The sequence below is a fragment of the Pituophis catenifer genome, unplaced genomic scaffold (genome assembly GCF_029215685.1).
Source record: "Pituophis catenifer annectens isolate HBS135680 unplaced genomic scaffold, rPitCat1.0.hap2 SCAF_1, whole genome shotgun sequence".
Taxonomy (NCBI): domain Eukaryota; kingdom Metazoa; phylum Chordata; class Lepidosauria; order Squamata; family Colubridae; genus Pituophis; species Pituophis catenifer.
Window position 1 is genome coordinate 247,525,268 of NW_027256881.1, and position 23,111 is coordinate 247,548,378.

At 40.0% G+C, this 23,111-nt stretch overlaps 1 protein-coding gene across 1 annotated transcript; it reads right to left on the bottom strand.

The window, feature by feature from the left end:
• Nucleotides 1-386: 386 nt before the first annotated feature.
• Nucleotides 387-21,759, bottom strand: IGF2 (insulin like growth factor 2). The gene is made up of 4 exons (XM_070933289.1): nucleotides 21,447-21,759; nucleotides 12,027-12,183; nucleotides 6,243-6,406; nucleotides 387-4,432 (listed from the first exon to the last, which is right to left on the bottom strand). Exons 1-4 carry the CDS (start codon nucleotides 21,534-21,536, stop codon nucleotides 4,193-4,195), a joined length of 651 nt encoding a protein of 216 aa, XP_070789390.1. The 5' UTR covers nucleotides 21,537-21,759; the 3' UTR covers nucleotides 387-4,192.
• Nucleotides 21,760-23,111: the final 1,352 nt, after the last annotated feature.

Here is a 23,111-nt window from a genome sequence, read left to right on the forward strand (position 1 = left end):
GCTGGATGGATAGCTGTTTGCCTAACCATGGTTTGCTGTAAAAAGCTAACCAAAGTAGCCAGATTCATACATTGTTCTAAAGTTTACACGTTATTCTAAAGCACCTAAAGTGATTCCAATGCTAACATTTGGAATCACAGGACACAAAATCTCAAAAGGAAACAAACTGCATTATGCATTAGCAGGTCAACAGAGTCCTGGTTAGTTTATCACACAGAGGAAGTTTAACCTACTGATATATGCAGATCAAAATCTGTTGAAAAGTCAAAGGAGAGTTAAACCAATCATAGGTTCCTTCAAAGATACTTTTGCAGATAGTGATGATTAATTGCAGATTAAGCATAACAGTAGTTCAATATTTAGAGAAAGTCATTCACAAAGACATTATAACTGATTGCTTTATTGATACTGTATGAATGAAAAGTACAATAGGTGCAGAATCCGGGCAAATTGAGTGCACACAAGTGAAGTATTTCAAGATACATCAATCCCCATCTCCCCCCGCCCTTCCCCACACCCTCCCCACAATATAAAACTTAAGCAGACAATAATACATACAATGAGACAAAAAAAAACCTAAAAAAAAAACAAAACAAGTATAATTCTTCCCTTCATTTAGTGCAGAGGCAGCAAGGTCCATCACCAAAAGACTGAGCCTTTGCAAATGAAATGGATGAAGTAGAACAGTGGGACCAGTTTGGGAAACTGTGGTCTTTCCCTCAAGTGCACTGGCTTTGCACCAGGGGGTTGAAGAAAACAGGCCAGTTATGTGTTCCAGTAATGTTTCATTTTTAAGTGGATTTTCCCCATCATGCAAGAAGAAAATAACCAACCAACATTTTTTTTAAATGTAAACTATAATTGCCCCTAGAATCAGTTATGTTGTTATGTGATAAAGATGTCCTTACAGATAACTCCCAACAGACTGAGCTGGGCTCCTTTTCTCTAGAATGTCCATGTAAATATGTCAATTACAACCCCAGCCTCCTTGTATTTTGATCCCTACCACAGAAAGCTAGAAGACATCCTCATCCTACCATTCAAACATTGCATTCCTTAGTACAGATTTTACAATCTCTTCAGCCAGCTTGAACAACTTTCAACTCAGTATTTCCAAGGCACATTGGTGATTTGAATGTTCCCTTTGGCGTAGTTGCATATCTTGTGGAGAGAACACATCTTACTCTGATAGCAATATTTATTTACTTTTTTTTTTGCTTAAAAACAGGCAGTCCAACTTGTTTGTACAGTTAGTCTGTTCAACAGGGCTTGTTCCAATGCAAAAGCATAGGAACAAAGCTTTAAAGAGTGCCTGTACCTGGAAGTTCAGCAAGCGAGATGCCGTCCAACACTCAGCTTTTTCTTCTGTTCAAGTCTCCTTGCTCAGATTTAGTCACTAGGAATAAATCTGACTTGCCTTTAGGAGGGGAGATATTGGCAAAGCATCATTAAAAACTCAGCATCCAACACTAAGGTACCTAAGTACACAAAGTGATGGAAAGAAACTGTCTTGAAGAACCATCTTCTAGAACTGCTAAAGGGGCACTGAACTAGCTTCCAAGAGGTGGAAGTGCCAAAACTGTATGCATACAGAGTCCTCCTGCTAACTTTGAAGATTTTCCCCAATTGACACACTCTCAGTGGTACGTTTGGTTTTAGGAGCACTCTATTCCCTAATACACTATAAACTCAAAGCCAGCACGCCACTGCTTTGCAATATAAGGATAACTCTCTTAAGAATTATCAAAAAACAGAGCCCAGATTATACAGAAATTCCCTTTTCTCTTTCATCACTGTTACCCCTTGAAATGAAAGCAATTCTCCCTGTTCCATTCTTCTGATATATTAAATATAGAGGTGGGAGAATACAAAATGAAAAAACATTTGTACAGCTGTGTGAACATTTTACGCCTAAAAGGGGGCTAGTTTTGTTTTAGTTTTTTTTTTTTTTAAATCCTCATTCACAAACAAAACTTTTTAAAGAGTTTAAATTCTTTTGCTCCCTCCTTCCACTTACTTTTGCATTAAAGTAATTATTTTCTGTTTTGTACTTAAGGGAGCTACTGATGATTTTTTTTTTTACAGGACCATGCCAAACTAATATCCCAAAGGCCTCATGGCTCAAGATTGCAAGATAAAAAAATTTCAAAACTGATAACATGTGTAAAAAACCCACAAACCCTATGTTTAAAAAAGAAAGGAATACAATTCAAGTATAATCTTTAGGTTCTTTAAATGCGCATATGTATATATATAAATATATATATAAAGCAAAGCCAGTACAGAATGAGTTAGATGTCCCTTTTTCTTTAAGCAACTGTGTGTACACCATAGGATTACTGGGCTCTCCCTTCATGAATCTAAGAGTAAAAGGGTTAGTTCTGATATTTTTATAAAGCCATCTGTGGCACATTGCTCAAATCAAAGAATGAGCTTCAAGCAACTGCATTGTTAATTTCCTCTAATTCATTAAGCTGGAGGTTATTCTTTCACATCTCAAGAATGAAGAGACAGAATTGTTATGCCTCCCTTGCATTTTAGAGCCAAAAGGCCACTGTTTCTACAAATGCAACTATGTACCTCCTCTTTCTCCTTCCTTGCAGGACCTTTGGGTTCCCTCTTTCCGTCCCTATGATTGGAAGAACATAGTGTGGTTCTAAGTGGTTCTGTTTAATACAAAAGAGATGCACAAGGGATCTCTCTAAGAACTTAACTCTTTGGAAAAGGAGAAAAAGCAACCAAGGAGGATGGTTTATTAATTGAACTACCTATCCTAAGAAGGCAAATCTGGGCAAGACGTTATCCTCTTGGAAACCCTGAAAGGTATGACTAGATATGGGTTGACCAGATGTGATGGTGGCTGTGGGAGACAGAACAGAAAATGACCAAACTGCCCAAGAGGAAAGTAGCTCTTGTTCTGCAGAAGCTAAGGTGAACACTTAATACAGTGAGTAGGTCCATGATGGATTACTTCTCCAATACATGCAAAGCCCTTTGCAGAAGGCATGCTGTAAGAGGATTTGGATATCAGAGACTGAATAAAGTATTTTTAAATATATATATATATTCACCTAAAAAAATGAATATAGATGTATCTGTGATTCTGCCTGTGTGTGCTACTGTATGGATACATGTGAGTGGCAATTAGCTCTTATGGTCATGACCAAGCTATAGTTCAGAAGAGAAAAAAAAAAAAAGAACACACTTATCACACTTTCCTAAAACGAAAAGCTAAAAAATTTCAAGTTCAGTATATTTCGAGATCTTGTCCTTCCCACCCTGCCCTCTTGTAATTTCTGGGTTTGTTTTTCCCCTTCCAACTTACAATAGCACCATTAACAACATTTAAACATTACAATCCCTCTTCAGTTACTAGACACACACAAAATGGTCCCATTAAAAATAGTGCTTTTCTGCCAAAAAAAAAAAAAAGTTATATATAATATATATTTCATATAATTCAACTAAATCTGTGGCAAATGTGCAATGCTGACGCCTCCGCCATTAAAGTGAACTTACGTTCACCCAAACTCTTCCACTTCATCTGTGATTTTTTTTTAAAAGGTGCAAGTACATTTTGAACTGTGTAATTTTTTAAAAAAAAAAAGGTAGTGGGCCTCATCATTTCTTTTCTAGCTTTTAAAATGTGCAAACAAAAAATTCCCCCCTCAAATATATCAATTGTGACTTATAAAACAATAAAATGGGGTAAAGGCTAGGCCAACCTTTAAAACCTCAGATTTTGTTTCCCTTCTTTTGCTTTTTACTGTCAGTTGAAATATAGAATTTGGCCTTCTTTTATTACCATGATCTTCTCTTGCTCTGTCTTCATTGGTTAGTATATGGACTGAAAGGCAAGTCTGTTATTATATAGTTCAAGTGCCTTAGCTGTCCCTGTTAAGTTGAAGCTGAAAATACTGGGTAGGAAAGTACAAAGCCAACCAATAGATTAAAAAAAAAATTATAAAGACAATGCCACAAAAATGTTGCTGCCACCACTGATGTCATAATCCCATTCTTTTGGTGTTCCCGTGCCCCTTTTTCTGTTATTCCTTGGTTTGAAAGGACATTTGTTCTCTCCCCTCCACCTTGGTCTGCAAGAGAGAAAAGGCTGGGGCCAGACCTTGAAAACACCTCCCATGAGACTGGGAAAAAATAATAATAGTCACTTTTGCAAATAGTTCAGCACAGTTCACTTCTGGCTGCCTGTTGTTTCTGAGGTGGTATGCACAGGCAGAGGTGTCTGTGTCGGCAGGACAACCAAAGGGCGATGGTTCTTGGATTCTTCAGACTCCTGCAGCCCTTCAGTCTGCCATCGATACCTGCGGGCACGAAGGACATTGGGAACCCCCCGCTGAAGGCGCTGTGAGCTCTTCTTCTGCCAAATGTCGTATTTTGAGTACTTGACATGGGAAGGCTTTTGGAAGATATCCTGAGAGAAATGGGGAGAGAAGAGCAAAGGAAGATCAATTTATTGCTTGCCATGACGAACTTAAAGGATACTGACTGTCACCGGGCTAAATGATATCACATAGTTCAGTGGACAGAACTGAAATAGCAGAGAATGCATTCATCTGGGGCAAAATTGACACTTGGAATTACTTCCCTTCAAATCTCTCTTCCTTTGTGCCTTTGTCTCCTGAAAACACTGGGAAAGTTTTATGCCACAGGTATCCAAGAGCATCCAATAAAATTGGGGAATTTATTCACATTCATTGTATCACATCTTTGAGTCAAATTAACTACATAGGCTATAGTTGCTGAAAGTCGGGCAGCATACAAGATTATACGGTAGTTCTTGCTTAGTGACCACAATTGGAAACGGGCAACTCTGTTGTTAAGCAATGCAGCTGCTAAATGGAAAATCATGTGATTGCGACAGGCTTACTCCCCCTTCAGTTGTGACTTGTGATTTTACTTCTCCCTTCTCTGTTACTTCTGCTTGCCACAAGTTAGCTGCAAAGCACACAAATGGTGATCATGTGATTGCAGGATGCTATGGCAGTCATGCATTTCTACTGGTTGCAAAGCCCCTGAATAGTGATCATGTGACTATGGGACTCTGCAATGGTCATAAATATAAAGATCGATCACAAATCTTTTTTTTTACACCATCATACCTTTGAACGGTCACTAAAAGGGACATTAAGTAAGTGAGGATTAGCTATATTGAAAATCTCATTCATTAGTTTTCCTCAGTCTCATACTTTCTGGGCATATTCAGACTATCTGAAGAGCACCAGCTTGAGGCAGGCTGGTATATACTAATATATATACTGGTATACACTCATTCTCCATGTAGGGAGTTTTGTTCAGCAAAAGCAGAATGGAGATTGCAAATAGGAGCTAGCTTGTCAAAACAGGAAGGACCCAAATTTCGTCATAAAAACAGACGTTAGCAGGGGAAAAGTTAAAAGTAAAAGGAGCATCTCCAGGAGGAGGTCAAAAGGTCAAGATGGTAGCTGTGATTGTATGATCAAAGGCCACATATATTCACCAGATGTGCAATATGTTGGAGTCCGTGTCAGCAAAAGGTTTGCCTCAGTCTCCAACTTGACTTTTCTGATTCTCCTCTATAGACATCCCTGAAACGTAACAGCTTCACCAAAACAGCCTACTGAGAACTGAGCATGCTCAGTACTCATGGAACACTATTGTGCGAGGTACATAAAGTCAATCCTGTGCAGAAGAGAGATGGAACCAGGCATCTTGGAAGACAGTACGGCTGATTAGCTGGCACTTGGTTTGTTGTAGGTCACATTTACAAGATTGTTTAACAAAGTCTCCCGTAACCTGTCTGATGTTATCCTGGCAAGGCAACTCTGCTGGTGTGCTTATTCACACCTCATTGGATGAGGCTCCTTTTAAATAAGTATGCGTAGGTTTTTATTATCAACAAGCCCAATTTACTTTGATTGTGGTACTCAATATCCTGCAATATTCTGCCAAGCAAACAGGTACTTGAACAGACTTCACAACAACTTCCTTTTTTTTTTTTTTGACAAGCAGTGGACATATTGTCCTTTACCATTCATTGTCATTCCTCCCTAGCAACCCCCATCTCTGGACTCTCTTTTAAGAAATAGTTGCTTAGGGAGAAGATGTTATCTGTATACAGATAATATCATTTTGCTGTACCTGCAAAAGCAGCAAATACTGAAGATAAGGGTTCTGTGGTCCCATGGGATTTTTGTTTTCCTTTCAAAAATGTATCTGATTACTCAGATAGGATCTTCACCAACCTTGTTTATTGCTGGTAAAACCACAAGAGACGAAGAGAGGTCCCGCTCCGATTTGACAGATTTTGCACAGTAAGTTTCCAAAAGATTCAGGTCACAACTCCGGAAGCAACACTCCTCCACAATGCCACGATTTAGTCTTCCTCTGTTTCTACCCACAGGCCTACCTGTTGACACAAAAGGTCAATTAAAAATGAGTGATGCCACATATTTAAGTATTTAAGATAGACGATGGATCAATATGTTTTAAAATCAGCTTGGCAAATTCCACATTTGATGGTAAAGTAGCCGGAGTGCAAAAATGAAGCAATTGTTGGTTTACACAATTTGCAACTTAGCAAACCAAGTGGTCCAAATGTCCTTAAATTTAAGGACATTTGCAATTCTTCAATTACAACCGGTGCCCATTGCGCTATTATTTTCATCTATCCCAGTCAGCTAATGATGTAAATTATTTCCAACCCATAACTTAAGATGCCAGGTTGGGGAAGAATAGAATGAACTCAGTTGGAGCTGGTATAGAATAAATTCTATTTCACTTGTTAGTACAAGCCTAATTTAGATTTTTAAAAACCCAAATAATTCCATGCTAATGGCAACTCCATTCGTTTCATGCTAATGTATCTCTTATCAAATTATTTGAAAGGAGATATTTAGCTCTATCTTAAATATTTTATCTATGATAATATGCATAGTTCAGGTTGAATTTAGTTTTCTTACAGACATTTCATTACCATGCTAAGTAAGATGATCAGTACAAAAGAAAGTGGGATTGCTGACTGTATATATAATGCCCTCCCCCTTCTTGATCATTCTAGATTAGAGTATTGTTTCTTCCCTGATTGTTTATCTGATGCTCTTCCTGTTAATCTGGGTGATAGGTGCTGGAGAGATTGTATTCTAAACTGTTCCTTCAGACAAATACAACACAGCTCCTCCATCTATGAAGATGCAAAGTTACTGTCATTTTTTTATCCCAATTTTTGTTCTCTGACCCGTGTTTTGGTTGAAAATTTGGTCAATTTTCAAGCCACTACTGTATGTGTTACAAGGTCAGAACAAAAAAGTTTCATGGAAGTTACTTTAAATATGGCAATCCAGAAAGGTCTTAACTGAGAACTGTAGTTTTGAGAATGGGGTTTTAATAAATTTAAGATCAACTAAGCTTCACTGAACTCAGTAATTTAAAAGCAAGTTTATTTAAATGTGAGTAATCAAAACAAGGCTTGGGATACATAATCCAGGAGAAAAATGTATGAAATGCCAATCTGCTTTCTGTTAGCGAGAGCGCTATCTTTTGATGATGAAAATAAACTCCTTTACTCATCTGTGATTTTCTCTTGCCAAGTTACTTCCCAAGTATACACTATTTTGTTAGCAACTGGACAGCTTTCACTATCCACTTCAATACAGCTGGCAATCTGATGTGTGATCTTTTTCTAAAAAGTTAAAAAAAAACAAAAACCCTATGTTCTAAATTATATGCTACTCCCCTTGAAAGAAAATGCAATTCTATTTAAAAAGAGGAACAAATGCTCAGCTGAGAGCTGTTCGTTCCAGAATTCTGGGAGATGCCTTCATAGGCAAACTGTGAGATCTTGTTGCTAAGAAAAGGTAAACTGACAAGGAAATTTTACACAGATCACCATTATTTAATATTTTTAGTAGAAGTATAATATATGTATTTATACACTGGTCCATTAATGTCATCACTATATTGGAGATAGTAACCAAAACAAAGAAGAGAGTAACCATCATAACATCTTAACCAGGATCTTCTGGTTCTCTCCTGATATGCACTAGACCAGGGGTTTCCAACCTTGGCAACTTTAAGATGCATGGACTTCAATTCCCAGAATTCCTCAGCCAGCAAAGAGGAATTCTGGGAATTCCACACGTCTTAAAGTTGCCAAGGTTGGAGACCCCTGCACTAGACTACTAATTAAATACATTGCTGTTTTTGGGAGTTGCACAAGCATTGCTTTTTGCTAGTTCCTATTGCACAATGACAACTTTTTTGAAGAGACATCATGGATCTCCTCACAAATAGCCCCCCAACTAGATACTGCTGAAAATCAGAGCTGAGAATAAGTCTCATGTTTATGTATCAGTGTCTAATAAATAAACACCCTAGTGCTCTGTTATCCTCTGAGCATCATTTCAGGTGAGGGGCCAAGGATCATGTTCATCAACAAAGACAAGCTCCAGCAAAAAGGACAAGACACGTGGCTGCTGTGACTTGACACTTGACACATAAAGAGTTCCTCTCCTCAGTTTAGGTCCTTCCTTTTTCTGTCTTAGTTCCCCTTCCCAATTTAGCTTTTCATTCTTTCTCTCTTTTCCTAAACAGAAATTGCAAGGAGGCTAAATATTGGTGGCTAAGTCTGAGGTCAAAGTTCAGATGCACTTGTGCATCCCGGAGAATATGTATGAGGGGATAAGAGGGAATATTCATGTGCTGTATTCAGGACCTCGTGTGCCATTCTTCTGAATAACACAAAAATATTCCATCGCTTGTGCCTCCTTTCGTACACACTCTCCTGAGTACCCCTTCCATCGGATCAATCAAGCACCAAATCAAGCGTAAGAACACTTTGGGTGTAAACAATCCTCTCTTCTCCTGACAAAGGAATGTGGGCACCAACAAGAGGGCCTTTGTCGAGTGGCTGGGCAGCAGCATCCATTGTTCCAAACCCCTCCCCCCAAATAGCTTCCCTTCCACCACCACCCACCCCCTTATTTTTCCTAGTATTATTCTGAGGGATGCAGAGAAAAGAGAGAGAGAAAGAAAGGAGAGAATGTGCTTTGTCAGCGTAAGTGGCTGGAAAGAGCTAAATTCTTATCAGCTGTTAGAAAGGAAGAAACAGGAGCCCTTGTTTACAGAAGTCAGATGCCTGGACTCTCGCTCAGATCTCTCCCGCCCCCCCCCCCCTCCCATCTCTTCCTGATTCACACAGAGATTCAAGCTTCATTTACCTATGTCAGACTGGCTTTTTGCTCTGATTCAAAAATCTCCCAAGAGCTGGAACCAGACCTCCCAAATATTGGCCACTAGGTCACGTGCCTACCTTTAAACACCCCCCTCTTGTGTCCTTTGCTGATACTGAGTATAAGAACACCAATTACTATTATTAGATCTCCCTTAATGCCACCTTCCTCTTCTTCTTCCTCTTCTGCCAGGAATGCTTAGAAAACACATTTATTGGGCATGTTGCTGATTAACTACTTCCTAAGCAGGAGTATTTTTAGCTCAACATCCCTTCTTCAGAACTACTGCCAGCCTTCCCCACCCCCATCTGAGAATCTAAAAAGAGAACTAAAGCTTACGGGTCTGACTTCAATAGGGTGATGATGAATTGCCCCAGCTGGGGTCTTGACCTTTGGTGGTTTTGGACAGAGCTGTAGATTAAAGAGACTAAGAAGCAACTTCCCTTTAAAAGTGTTTTCAGAAGAGGATTCAGACCACCTACAATATGGGAAGCAGAGAGCAGGACATCTCTAGTTGCCAGACACAATGTGACAGATGATTTGCAGAATAATCGTCCCCAATTTGATTCTGTCCAGATTTTGGAGATTATATTTCCTAGGACTCCCAGCCAATGTGAGCCATGTTCACACTGGCTGAGAATTCTGGGCAGTGGTGGGTTTCAAAATTTTTACTACTGGTTCTGTGGGTGTGGCTTGGTGGGAGTGGCATGGCTTGGTGAGTGTGGCAGGGGAAGGATACTGTAAAATCTCCATTCCCTCCCCAATCCAGGGGAAGGTTACTGCAAAATCCGCATTTCCTCTTGATCAGCTGGGATTCGGGAGGCAGAGAATAGATGGGGGCAGGGCCAGTCAGAGGTGGTATTTACCGGTTCCCTGAACTACTCAAAATTTCCACTACCGGTTCTCAAGAACTGGTCAGAACCTGCTGAAACCCACCTCTGATTCTGGGTGATGTAATCCCAACACGCCTGGAAGGAATGTCTGGTTGAAGAAGGGTGACATAATACAGGCATAAATAAATTCTTGGCAAAAAGTTTAAAATTCTGCCCTGCAAATTAGCATGTATTTTCTTGATGAAAAATTAAAACATAGGCATATTTTAAAGTATATCAGGGACATTTTGTGAGATCGGTAGCCATATAAAATGAATGAATGAATGAATGAATGAATGAATGAATGAATGAATGAGTGAGTGAATGAAAAGCAAGATGATTGGCATTTTAAAAAGTATTTCAGCAATTTATGCTAACAATTAAATTACAATGTCCCCATACACTGTAACCATTGTCTATGGATTGAACCCATACAACAATCCACCAGAATACTACACTAGTAAAATAGATCAAATTGAAAAGATTTTTAGGGATTTGCACAATCCAAGTAATGAATTTTCTCTTAAAGATTTAAAATTTTGCAAGAATTTTTCTTTCATAACAAGGAAAACTTAATACTGTCATTTTTTCCCTCTACATTGAAGCCTTTGGGGCACAGTGGGCAGAATTTTACTTATGTGAACATCTAGATCAGAGGTCTTCAAACTTGGCCGCTTTAAGACTTGTGGACTTCAACTCCCAGAATTCTCCAGCCAGCTAATTCTGGGAGTTGAAGTCCACAAGTCTTAAAGCAGCCAGGTTTGAAGACCTCTGATCTAGATCTACTGAAAGCAAAACTTTCAAATCCTAGTTAGTTCCCATTCCCCAAAGCACTATTCTAGATACAAATGAAATTAGATTAGGCCTAATAATTAATGAGGATTTTATGTTTCATAGTATTACTTCTCCTGATAATACCACTATGGATGGTTTCTTACTTATTAATGGGTATTATTTAGTTATAGTGTTGTGAACACTCATATTGGGAGGGTCTGAGAGGGACTTTCAGTGCAATCTTATTCACGACTACCTTGGAGCATGTCTGAATGAAGTTAAAGGTGTTGGGTTGGCCAATAAGTAGATAAAGGACTTTGATTTAAAGTAGATTTAGGACTTTGCAGTCCTAAAGCGTGCTCATTTAATTCTGACCACAAGCAGTTCAAATTCTATAAGAGGAATAAAGAACTCTTTGCATTTTGTGATTGTATGATCATGCAAATCATGTAGAAAACAAGATTTTCAACCAAGCAATCTGATATTATTCAGATACAGAAGAAGTATTAGACCACAGTAGTACATCCAACATGTTACTTTTCTTATCACTGGACATTCTGGCTGAGATACATAAGAACTGGATTCATCACATCTGCCAAATTACATGGATTTTTAGTTCAGCCCCAGCCACCCACCAGCAATACCAAGAGGCTTGGTGGCGCAGCTGACTAAAGCGCTGTTATGTAACACCAGCTGCCTGCAATTACTGCAAGTTCAAATCTCACCAGGCTCAAGGTTGACTCAGTCTTCCATCTTTTTGAGGTAGGTAAAATGAGGACCCGGTTTGTGGATGCAATAAGATGACTTTGTATAAAAAAGTCTGCTTGGGGGGGCCCCGAAAGCCCTACTAAGCAGGTATATACAAAAGTATGAAGGCTATTGTTTAACGCATTGTCCCTGAGTCTCCAGAAAAGGGCGACATATAAATCAGCATATAAATTGAACCAATAAATAAATAAATAAATAAATAAATAAATAAATAAATAAATAAATAAATAAATACACAAAAGCTAGCGTAGTATATACAGCTAAAGTGAGGCCTAAGATAATGCTTCATATATAACTTTCCAAAACACCGTGTATAGTTATAGATGGATATATTGGCACTTTTCCAAGCTGAGCTCGTTTCACTTTCCCCCACCCCTATACTTACTGAAATAAAAGCCTCTCTCCCCACAGACAAACTGTAGTGTGTCCACCAGCTCTCCACCACAAAGAGTTTCGGCAGGACTGTATGCAGAGACCGAATCAATCGTATATGCCAGGAAGGTGAGCATAAGCAGCAATATCCGCCGGGAGATGCACATCTTCTGTACGTGAAAGAGAAAAATCCATCATGTTAAAAACTGTTCATATAAGTGACCTCTAAACTACCAGAGTTTAGAGCAGGGGTCTCCAACCTTGGCAACTTTAAGACTTGTGGACTTCAACTCCCAGAGTTCCTCAGCCAGCTTTGCTGAAGTCCACAAATCTTAAAGTTGCCAAGGTTGGAGACCCTTGGTTTAGAGTACCTCCACAGTCATTGTCAATCGTCCTAATGAAAAATGAAAAGGCAGACCTGTCAAAGCAAGCCAGACATGTATCACCCGTACACGGGGCTTGGACAATAGGCATAAAAATTAATCTTTATAAGCATAAAGAAACATTTTCTTTGCAATGTATGTTCTGAATACCATAACACACACTAAAAAAAAAGCAGGTAAAACACAGCTTCTCCCTGCAGCTGCTTCAATTAATAGAAATCAAAATACTAAGCCGGTTTCATTATTTTTCTGTTTTAGAGGTCCAAATCCAGATGTAGGTCAGCAAAGATGGAAACAGCTGCCTGTATTTCTATGGAACATGAGGTGATGAAGAAAGAAAAATGATAGGCCTGTGGTTCCTCCTTGAGCCCAGGTAAAGTCATGAGTTGGAGTCTGTGTGAAAAGAAGTTTCTCTGCCCCTGATGAAAAGTATCAGCAATTCTGTGGTGATTAATTTTTACTTTCAAAACCTAACTACAATCATTCAAAGCACCACATTTTGTTGAAACTTATAAATTAAGCTGGCAAATGTAATTTTAGAAAAGACCTGCCACGTGTGAAAGAATAAGGAAGGTTTCCTCTGCATTTTACAAGAATGTTGCATCACTATAAAAAATTAGAATTGGTGAATCTGCTAATTGCTGAAGTGCTGTGGCCCTGCATCTAAAGCTTTTCTGGACAGCTTTAAATCAGACTAGCATTATTGTTTTAAAAGAAAACATACCAGCATTCTAACTACTACATTAGAACCACATCAAGCAGATGGGACGACCTTTCATTGAGTTGGATGAAATCCCACAGGATCTAGTCCAATCTATTCCTGGCTTAGTCTCAAGTTTTCTAATGTGACCCTCAACAGAGTGTAAGGCCAGATTTCTATCTGTTAATCCATTCTACCTATCCTGGATTACTAGCTTTCCAGTAATTTATGGTATGTTAAGTCTCTAGCTTCCTGAGCCTTGACAACTGTAAGATGTGTGAACTTCAACACCCAGAATTCCCCAGCAAGCATAATGGCTGAGGAATTCTGGGAGTTGAAGTTCACACATATCGTAAAAGTTGAGAAATACTCAAGTGGGAGTATTCTCAAGTGGGAGAAACAACCTGACTTCTTAAAGCAATGACTTAACATATAGTGTCCCACTATATTCAGAAATAATAGTGTGGGGAGAGCACTTGCTATACCAGGCAGAGAAAGTGCAGCAATTGTGATAATATACTTTGGTTTCTTACTTAAAACAAATTGTCTAATTTGAATTCAAACCAAGCATTATTACAGAATATTCCAATTAATGTTTTTTCCCTAATATCCAGGTTTATATTCTAAAATGAAACAAAAAAGGGAAGGGGATGGAGCCAATCCTATTTACCATCAACTCAAGTGACAATCTTCTGGCATGTTTTTGTAGTTAAAAGTTCAATTAGATTAGTTCACAATTTAAAAAAATCATTAACCCTTGCATTATTAGAGAGTTTTGGCCAGGTGAACAATTGAATAGTAAACTGGTCTAAACAGCAAGCTGGAGAGAAATGATAAAGACATGTTCAGCATTTTGGTGTTGCTTTCCCATATTATAATATTAATTTTACCTTTCTAGGATCTGTGTGTGTGTGTGTGTGTGTGTGTGTGTGTGTGTGTGTGTGTGTTTGTGTGTGTGTGTGTGTGTGTGTGAGAGAGAGAGAGAGACAGAGAAAGGGAGGGGGAGAGAGAATGAGAATATTGATTAGTATAGATTCAATTTATTTTCTTTCATTGGCTTAGAACCAAATATACGACAGGAAAGTCACAATCCAACTGTGTTGTTTTTCTAAGCTTATTGCATTGCTAAATGGAGGATGTTTGAGCTATAAACCAAGTGAAAGAAAGAAGAAAGAAGGGGGGGGAGGCAAGGCAGATTTCCTTCTCTCCCTTTGCAACATCTCTCTGATTAAGCCACCTTTTCCAAATTTGCCCCATAGAGCAAAATTCAATGGTACCATAAATACATCCATCTTCACCTGCTTTTCAAGAACTAATCCTGTATGTGCAGGTAAAGGCTGCTGCTATTAGAGGAAATGCTAATTAGATACATAGCTTCCAAGGATTGTCTTGTGTTTTCTGATTCATGCGGCAAACAGGCTCCCAAGTCTACCAGGCATGTCCAAAGAATCCAGTAATCTAGTAGTAATCAGTGATGCTCCTTAGCATCAAATGCTGTGTTATCAAATGCTGTGAAAACGTCACAAACATGACTGCTCAGCTACCTATGCACTTGCATTTGACCACATAGGCATATAAATAATTTAGACTGCTAAATATGCAACTAAATGTGCTGAGTAAAGTTTATGGTCAACCAGGAAGCCCAGCCCTTATTAACTTTTGCCTCCTGGGCAAGACTCAAAAGTTAGTTTAACCACTTTGTCATCGACCCTGTCCCTGTTCATTTCTCATAAAAGATTGCTTAATTTTGATACTTGGCAAAATCTATGTGTGTCTGTCTATACACACACACTTCATTTTTCCAGGAGGACTCAAATCTGGGAAATCTATCTCTTGTGTCCAAACACTCTTCTCACCTGCCTATAAGGGTTATTCAAACAAGAGGTGATGTGGCACATGTTCCTCTGCCAACAATGTACAGATAGATGCCCTATTATAGCAGAATGTTGGCACTGCTCTGGAAAGATAATCCCACGGACCTTCTTCTGACTTGTGAAATGAAAGCGGATCAGTGAGGAAAGAGGTGACTCCAAATTAAAGCTCTTCAATATTGCTACCACAGTCCTCACAACCAATTCTATTTTTCTTGAGCTCCTTCTTTTCTTTGAAGAGGAAACCTATGGTATTTTTAACAAAGGCAGCCAGAAAGTACAGCCATAGCTAATCCCAACCCACTCTTATGCTGTAATTGCCTACCCAAACTTTGGATCAGACCATTAGACAGTTTTAGGACACTATTCTCAGCAATGGGGATTAGATATTCTTCCAGTTCTATGTTAGAAAATCTACTCTCATTTTTTTTTCCTTTTTAAAAGGTTGACCGATAGTTAGCACAGATTAAAAAAAATCCTGCTATTTGATAACATAAATTTATCACAGTTTTGATATATGGCTCCTCTTTATAAACACTGTAATAAATAAGTAAAGAAAGAATTTATGTGCCTCCCCTTAAATGAAATAATAAGGCAAGACCTATTTCAATTTACATCTGCTAGTAAAATAACAAAACAGTTCTGAAGCATAGTGGATATATCCAGTCTCCAATGGATGCCTCTGGAACCAATCCTCACACTACTTTTTATTCTGTGAACTCTCCTCCCACTTAAAAATGCTACTCCTTACCTTCTGTCTATCCCCCTCCCAATTATCATCAGAGGTCAATGTAATAGGAAACAAGGCCAAAAAAGGAGAACTTTTTAATTGCTTAGTGCTGAATTCCTTTTTTTCCTCCCCGAGATGAATCTTCTGCAAACAAACAAACAATCTAGCATCTTTACTCCACTGAAGGTAAGACAATGCAATAGTAGAGATAAGAGAGCCTTAGTTGGAGGTTTAGCAGTCAATGCTGCTATGGGGCCTATTTGTAGTCAGCTCGTAGTATACCACAGAAGTGAAAGACAGTTTTCTTAATGTGATATCCTTCAAATATTTTGCTGAGGAAGTTGTTACGTGGTCCCAACAGGATATTGATTTAGGAAATCAAATCCAAATCCAAATTTTACTTCCAGCGTATGCTCTTCTGACACTTTGGAAAACTAAGGAGTTATTGTAAGATGGAACTAAACCTAGACAGGTTATTTTCCAGGTTCATCCAAGATCAGCATGACAGAGAGTGTTTTTTAGGAAATTGAGCAGATGCCTCAACTTCAGTGCTTCGAAAAACAAATGCATAACCTTTGGGAATTTCTCTCGCTTCTAAGCAAGTCACTGGGTTGGAATATCAAGTGGTCTATACTTGGTCTACACATGATCTCTTCATATTATTGTGATTAAGCCATTCAATTAATAGAAAAGGAGCATGGGGGAGGATCTATTTGCCCCATGAGAAGATAGAAATGTAACATACATTTTAAATTGTTGGGGTTTAGACAGTTACATTTTAATACCACCAAAGGTTGATATACATAGACATGCACTCTTTCAGGCACCTCCAGAAGAACCAGAATTGCCAATCTTCCCAATGATATTAAATTCTTGCACATTTGAAAAGCAAGCACACATATAAGTTGTTCTAGGTCATGACTGATAAAAAGTGTGCAAATTGTGACAATTCCCATAAACATAAAAAATTAAAAGCAGGAGTTGAATCAGCTCTACTGAATCAGGTAAAGACTTTCTCCATGTGTGTTTGCCCAGCTAATTTCTGAAGGTAATCTCCTGAAGAGAATTTCTCAACCCTACTGGGAAAAAAATGGAAGGGGAGAATGAGTTTTATGTAACAGAGGGTGGGTGAAGTATTCCTAATCACTGTTTACCACCTCTTCCCTGAAGGTTATATGTCCCTCCACTCAGCTTTTTATAGAACGATTGGCTAAGAATTCACAGCACATTATCTTCTGCCATCTCACACAGACATATACACGTGGAATAGGCAGCAACATGTTTTAGTGTGGTGTACTCCTGTTCCAACTTTCCAGTTAAATTGTTTCATTCCCCTCCCCCTCAATCTTCTCTTCTCGCCTCCCCACAAGTCCAAAAATTCAACCATCAGCCACAGTATTATGTCCACTGTGTTCCGAGAGCCAGTTTGGTCTAGTGATTAAGGCACCAGTCTAAAAAAAAAAAAAAACAGAAGACTATGGTTCTAGTCCCACTTTAGGCACAAAGCCAACTGGGTGATTTTGGGGCAGTGCCTCTCTCAGCCCTAGGAAGGAGGCAGTGGTCAACCACTTCTGAAAATATTGCCCAAAAAATATTACAGGGACTTGTCCAGGCAGTCATTCCAGAACGTTGAAACTTTACGAGATTAAAATTCGCGGTATAAGCACGCTCTCAAAAAGCAGAAGACCAATCAGAAGAAGCTGATTTATGATTGCTGCTGTAGTGTCTATTGTGAAACAGGCCTGAATCTTCTCAAAAAGGGAAAACCCTTTTTTTCCCTCATGCAAATATATGTAGCTGTAAACCAATCAAACACAGCCATTTCTAACTCATATACTAATGAGCTCACATTTCTTCAATTAAGGAGCAGCTCTGCTAAATGTTTGGTGGATTTATTTCAGCTGAGCTCTGAAGGGCTCTCTAAAGCCTATTACAAAGAGATGAAAGTAGGTCCTGCCCCAAAATTGTAAGACACTGTTCACCTAGCAGGTGCCATGCTAGCAGCGAATTTGGGTACGTGCTGCCCAACATCTCAAGGGGCTCCAGGTTGAAGAAATCTGATGCAGGAGCTGATCTATTTGGTTTATCTTTCAGGTGGGGTGCTGCAACCATGAATTTAGGCTGAGTTCTTCAAGACTAATTCAAGATCCAAGCTATAAATAAATGTGTTCATAATTGGAGTGCATAATTGAAAAGGCTTTGTAAAAGTGAAAGGATCTGCCTAGCTCTCTTACCCTGCCCACACAGAAGCAAGCCAGCCCACCCTGTAGAAAGACTGCAAAAAGATCCATCTTTGCTCTTTAATGCCATTGCTTTGCTTTCACGCTCATTTTCTAGGTTTTTCCAGACAGCCAAGAAACTTAAATGAAAGGACATTCTTTCTCTTGCCCTTTGTCCTGGTAACAAATACAGTCTACGTTCACTCAATTCCCTTAACCACTCCAAAAGGACGTTGGTATCAGTTAAGCCTTTAGAGTGAGGAAAAGAAAAGATAGAAGGAAGGGCAGAAGGGAGAGTTGGTCCTGTTTACTCATTCCATCAGAGTATAAGAAACTGCTTGAACTTTGGTGATCCACTCCAGGAGGTCTTTTAAAGAAAGAAGTGGGACTATATTCACAGTTTTTTTTAAAAAAACAACAACAATAAAACAAACTTGCTTCGCTTTTGAAAAACATCTGGCAAAAGACACAAAAAAAAGGAAATCTAAATGTCTTCAGCCAGCTGAACCGATCAGTTTTAATCCCCCAAATTCACAGCTTGTTCTCTTACTGTCTTCTGCATTTGTTTCCAAAGCCCTGAAGTAACTCAAAGCTATGGACAACAATATTACATCACTCAGTTACAGGGAGAATTAAGGTGACTGAAATGGACACAGACTTCATCCAAAACCACATTTTGTATTTGTTGCATTTCCTGCTAATATGGAGCATATTCTTCCAGCTCCATTTAACAAAACAGTCCCTTGGCTATCTCTACTTGTTTAAAAGCATCTTATTTCAGGACCTCCTCCTTCCCTGTATACAGCTAATGAAGTAGGCACTTGCTTTGAAATGACCTTGCTGGGATAAATGAGCTAGTCTAAGCTGCCATTATGAATTTTAACAGGAGAGTAGTGTGCAGCGGGCAATGCCCTTGCTGCAGCGAACCCCCTCCCAAATGGGCTCAGAAAGAAAAACAGGGGGGGTGGAAGCCCTTTTAAACCACCCAGGACCCGTGTGGTTTCGCTGATTTCCCTGGGTTGCTGCAGATCGAGATTACTCCAGGAGAAAGACAACTCTTGTATTGAATGACCTTGTCCACAGATTGCTCAGGTAAACAGTTTCCCTCTTGAAAGGCAAATTAGCGGGAAAGCGCCCCTCGGTTGCCAGAAGTAAAGGCTTTAGCTGCACAGCTTTCCATAAAGGCTCCAACAAACAGCAAGGGGAGTCCCTTTTCACTGCTTTCCCTTTGTATGGCATCTCTCTCTCTCTCTCTCTCTCTCTGCTCTTTCTGCGCTACAACTTTTCTTGCCAGAGCTTGGGGGGGAGGGGGGAGGAAACACATCCTCAAGCAAGCAACTTTCCCTGTTTTCCACAGAAACCAACCAGTTTGCAAAGCACCGTATGCGTTATAAACAGTAACATGCTATATAGCTCAGAAGTGTCCGCTGGGAGGCTTAAAGCATCATTCTCATGTCCCAAGCATCTTTTCATGCTACTACCCAGGTAGTAAACCTCTTGTGCCTAACAGTCTTTTCTTTTTAGTTATTTTGTTTGTTTTTTAAAAAAAAATGAGCCTTAGAAACTGTGTTGATATATGACTAGCTGGTTCAGACACACTGAAAGCTGTAGAAAACCACAGCTTCCTTCTGCGTTCTGTATCCCTATGGCTCTGCCCAGTGCTAAAAACTTTTTTTTAAAGCTTCTCCAAACAATTCCTCTAGGGAAAAGCAACTGGAAGAGAAAACAGGAGAACGATAATAGTATAATAAGAGTTATCCAAATAAGGCCATTTAAAGTAGGAAACCCTCTGCCAGCCCTTTCTTCTCACTCAGTTCTTGGCTTATTGTTGTGTTTTGATCCGTTTTCACTCCTCATTGATCTAACACGCGATATAGTGTTCTAAAAGGCGCTTAATAGCAAGCAGAGCTCAAGAACTAAGTGTCCTTTGCAACAACGCAGAAATCTTCAGAAGCTTTCTCCTCCAAGCAGCTTAAGGAAAGCAGAGAAAAGTAATGCAATATAGAGAGAGAGGCAAAACAAGCAAGGTATCCAAATCGCGCACCGGACATTTACCGACTTCACCTACAGTTCTTTCGCAGTTCAACCCCTAGCGGCAGGAACAAAGCACACCTTGGATTTCCTGCTCTAGACTTCCCACCGCGGCACATGTCACAAGAGCTACCGGCTATTTAGGGTATACTTTCGGCAGTCAGAAGTATCCCTGGACTACCTAGAGTCTCGTTTTTTTTTTAAAAAAAGTTTTGCTTTAAAGGCATCTCAAGGCACGGAGGAGAAGTCGTCCACTACTTCTGCCCACCGCTTCCTCTTCTAAAGTTCACGGACTGAAACCGGTCTCCAATATCCCTTTAAGGATCAGACCCTCTACAATGCATCTCATTCATCGGGGCTTTTTTACACCGATTTGTTTTCTCCTACAATCACCCCCATTTCCTCTTTCTGGGTAAGAACTTTCATACAACCTCTCTGTTACAATGGAGTTTTGCTACACAAGCCGGGAGCGTGCCCATCTCCCTCCGCCTGCTCTCCTACTGTAAAAAAAAAAAAAAGAAGAAGAAAAGCAGGAAAGTGCCACAATCTTCTCGCAAAAACTCAAAAACAGTGTATTCTGACCAAACCCTCGGGGTCCCTCTAGTGTCAACTTGTCTGCATCGCAGAACGAAGTACTCAAAAAAAGTTTTCTCTCTCTCTCTCTCTCTCACACACACACACACACACACACACACACACACACACACTTTCCCTCGCCCGCTCTGCCCCGCAAAGGAGCAAGAAAATAACCATTGTTTAAAAAAAAAAAATCAAAGCAAGGAGCGGGTGGAAGAAGCCGGCGCTCCCTTTGCCGATTCGTTTCTGCGGGCGATCCTGTTCGGCACAAAATAATTTCGCACAGACTTTACCGGGGGCGGGAGCGGGAGCAGAAGACGGACTGACAAAAGGTGTGCAAAAAAAAAAAAAAAAAAACCCAAAAACAAAACACACACAAGCCTGCTTTTATTTTTCGGAGGAAGAGTGCTGAAAGTAGGGGGGGGGATTTCCCCTTTCCAAAAAAAAAAGAGGGGGTGAGCGCGAAGAAAGGAGAAGGGAAGAGAGAAAAATCTGGTAGGCAAGTGGAGGATCATAGTCGTTGGTTTTTTGATTTTTTTTTTTTTTTTTAAGCAGAGCTCAAATCCTCGAAAAGGAAAGCCAGACTTTCGTTCTTCACTCCCTCCGGCCCGAACGGAGTTAAAACAGCTTTTGTTGCGTTTTACAAGCGGCGTCCTTCCTTGAACTCACGCACGCAAAGCTGAAAGGGAGCCAGTCCCCGCAGCGCGACCTAAGCGCCCGGACCCCCTCACTCTTTGGGAGAGCCGTTCTGATGCTTGCCGCTGCCGGCCAGCGCCGCCGCCAAACGCCGCTTGAACGCACCACCCGGCTCCCTCGCTTCGCCTCCTCTCCCAAAGCTTGAGACCGGGAGAGAGAGAGAGAGAGAGAGAGAGAGAGAGAGAGAGAGAGAGAGAGATCCAAGAGCGTTTGTTTTTCTCCCTTACCTTTGAACTGCCAAGGCTGTTTTCAACTTCTGGCGTTGAGATTTGGAGCAAGCCTGGGTTGCTGCAGCTTTCATCCTCAGCTCTTGACATGGTGACTCTGGCTTGGCTGATTTTTCTGGTTCTATTTGGTGTTTAACGAGTCCCTTTTTTAAAAAATCTTTGTGCGTGTCGTGTCCGTGCGTGCGAGCGAGCGTAGATAGCTAGATAGTTTGCTTTGCTGTCTCTTGCTTGGATCTCGTTTCCAGAGGCAGGGCTGGTGGTGGGGCTCAGCTCCGCTAGTAGCAGCTATACTTTCAATGAACTGCTCCACTGAGAAGACAGACCGATGCGTTCACTGCCCCTTCTTTTATACGCCCATCCAATGGGCATGCTCAAACTTACAGGCTTCAAGGTAAGTCAGCCAATAAAATTGCAGAGGTTATCTAACCCTCTCTGTCTCGTCCCCCCCCCCTTAACCTCCTCCCATTTTACCCTCTCCTGAGATTTCCCATTTGGAGCAAAAACGAAAAAAATCAATAGCATGCTTTTGGGCTATTGCTTCATCTCAAAAATACCTCTCCCCCCCCCCCACATGTGCAACAAAGAAAGGAGGGGAAAACGAGGAAGATGGATCCCCCCCCAGTTAATATTGCTTTTTAAGTGTAAGCAAATATATATGTGCGTGTGTGTGTGATATACATTTTTCATTAAAATAAATCCCACCACTTTAGTTATTGGGATTAGAAAATGCCTCAACCTTCAGACAACCAAATGTTTAGTGAATACTTGTCTTTGATCTCAGTGATTGAATTAATCTTGTGTTTAATGTCATCAAAGCTCAGGTCAAGGAGACCTGGAGAGGTGTTGTGGTTTCTCCAGCCCTGTTTTTGTCTCCCTATCAATGAAGACAGATAGGGAATTTAACCAGGCTACAATTTCACCCAGTATTTGCAACTTGGGTTAACTAAGCTAGATGGCACTAGAAGAAAGCTGCACCATCATCCTACTCTGGAACAGGCTGATGGGTGCAAAGACCTCTGAAAAATCCCATCCTTCTACAGTTAGGAGAGCAAATGCAGCATTCAGGGGGGGCTATAAAGCACCTCTGAATTGCTAATTGAGAACCAGCTCATATGGGACAAATCCCTGCTTTCCAAATCTACAGTACTCAACATACACAGTTAACAAGAAGTTACAGTTCACCAAACTGTGACAGTCTTAACAGGGCATTATGTAGAGATGAAGAATCTGGGAATCTCCAGATGCTACTGAATTACAGCTCACAACAGCCCATCCTACATGACCAACGTTGAGGGATGTGGGGAGCTGTATGTGGGAAGTCACAAATTTTCCACTCCCAGATTAAAAGAAGTGACCCAAATAAATACTCATTTAAAGCAAGATTATTTAGAGAAAAGAAGGTAAACTTGTTGTCAACAGCCAAAATCATATCCTGGCTCTCTGTAAGACTGATCTAGGGATAAGTAATGTGATGCTATCTATAATAGTCCCAACATTAAGTGGATTTTCTCCTTGAAAACAATTGTTTCCAAATTGATGCTTTCTAGATGTGCTCAGCTACAATTTCCAAAAATATGTTGGCCAAGGGTGATGGATGTTGTAGTTCAATACATCAGGTTCTTAGCAAAAGCTGTCCATTTATTAGCTATCCTGTTTTTCCATACC

Coding starts and splice junctions, on each gene's coding strand:
- IGF2 (XM_070933289.1), bottom strand. CDS start 21,536: ATGTCAAGAGCTGAGGATGAAAGCTGCAGCAACCCAGGCTTGCTCCAA. Junction 6,407..12,026: donor GGAGAGAGGCTTTTATTTCA/GTAAGTATAGGG, acceptor TTGTGTCAACAG/GTAGGCCTGTGGGTAGAAAC. Junction 4,433..6,242: donor TTTTACCAGCAATAAACAAG/GTTGGTGAAGAT, acceptor CATTTCTCTCAG/GATATCTTCCAAAAGCCTTC.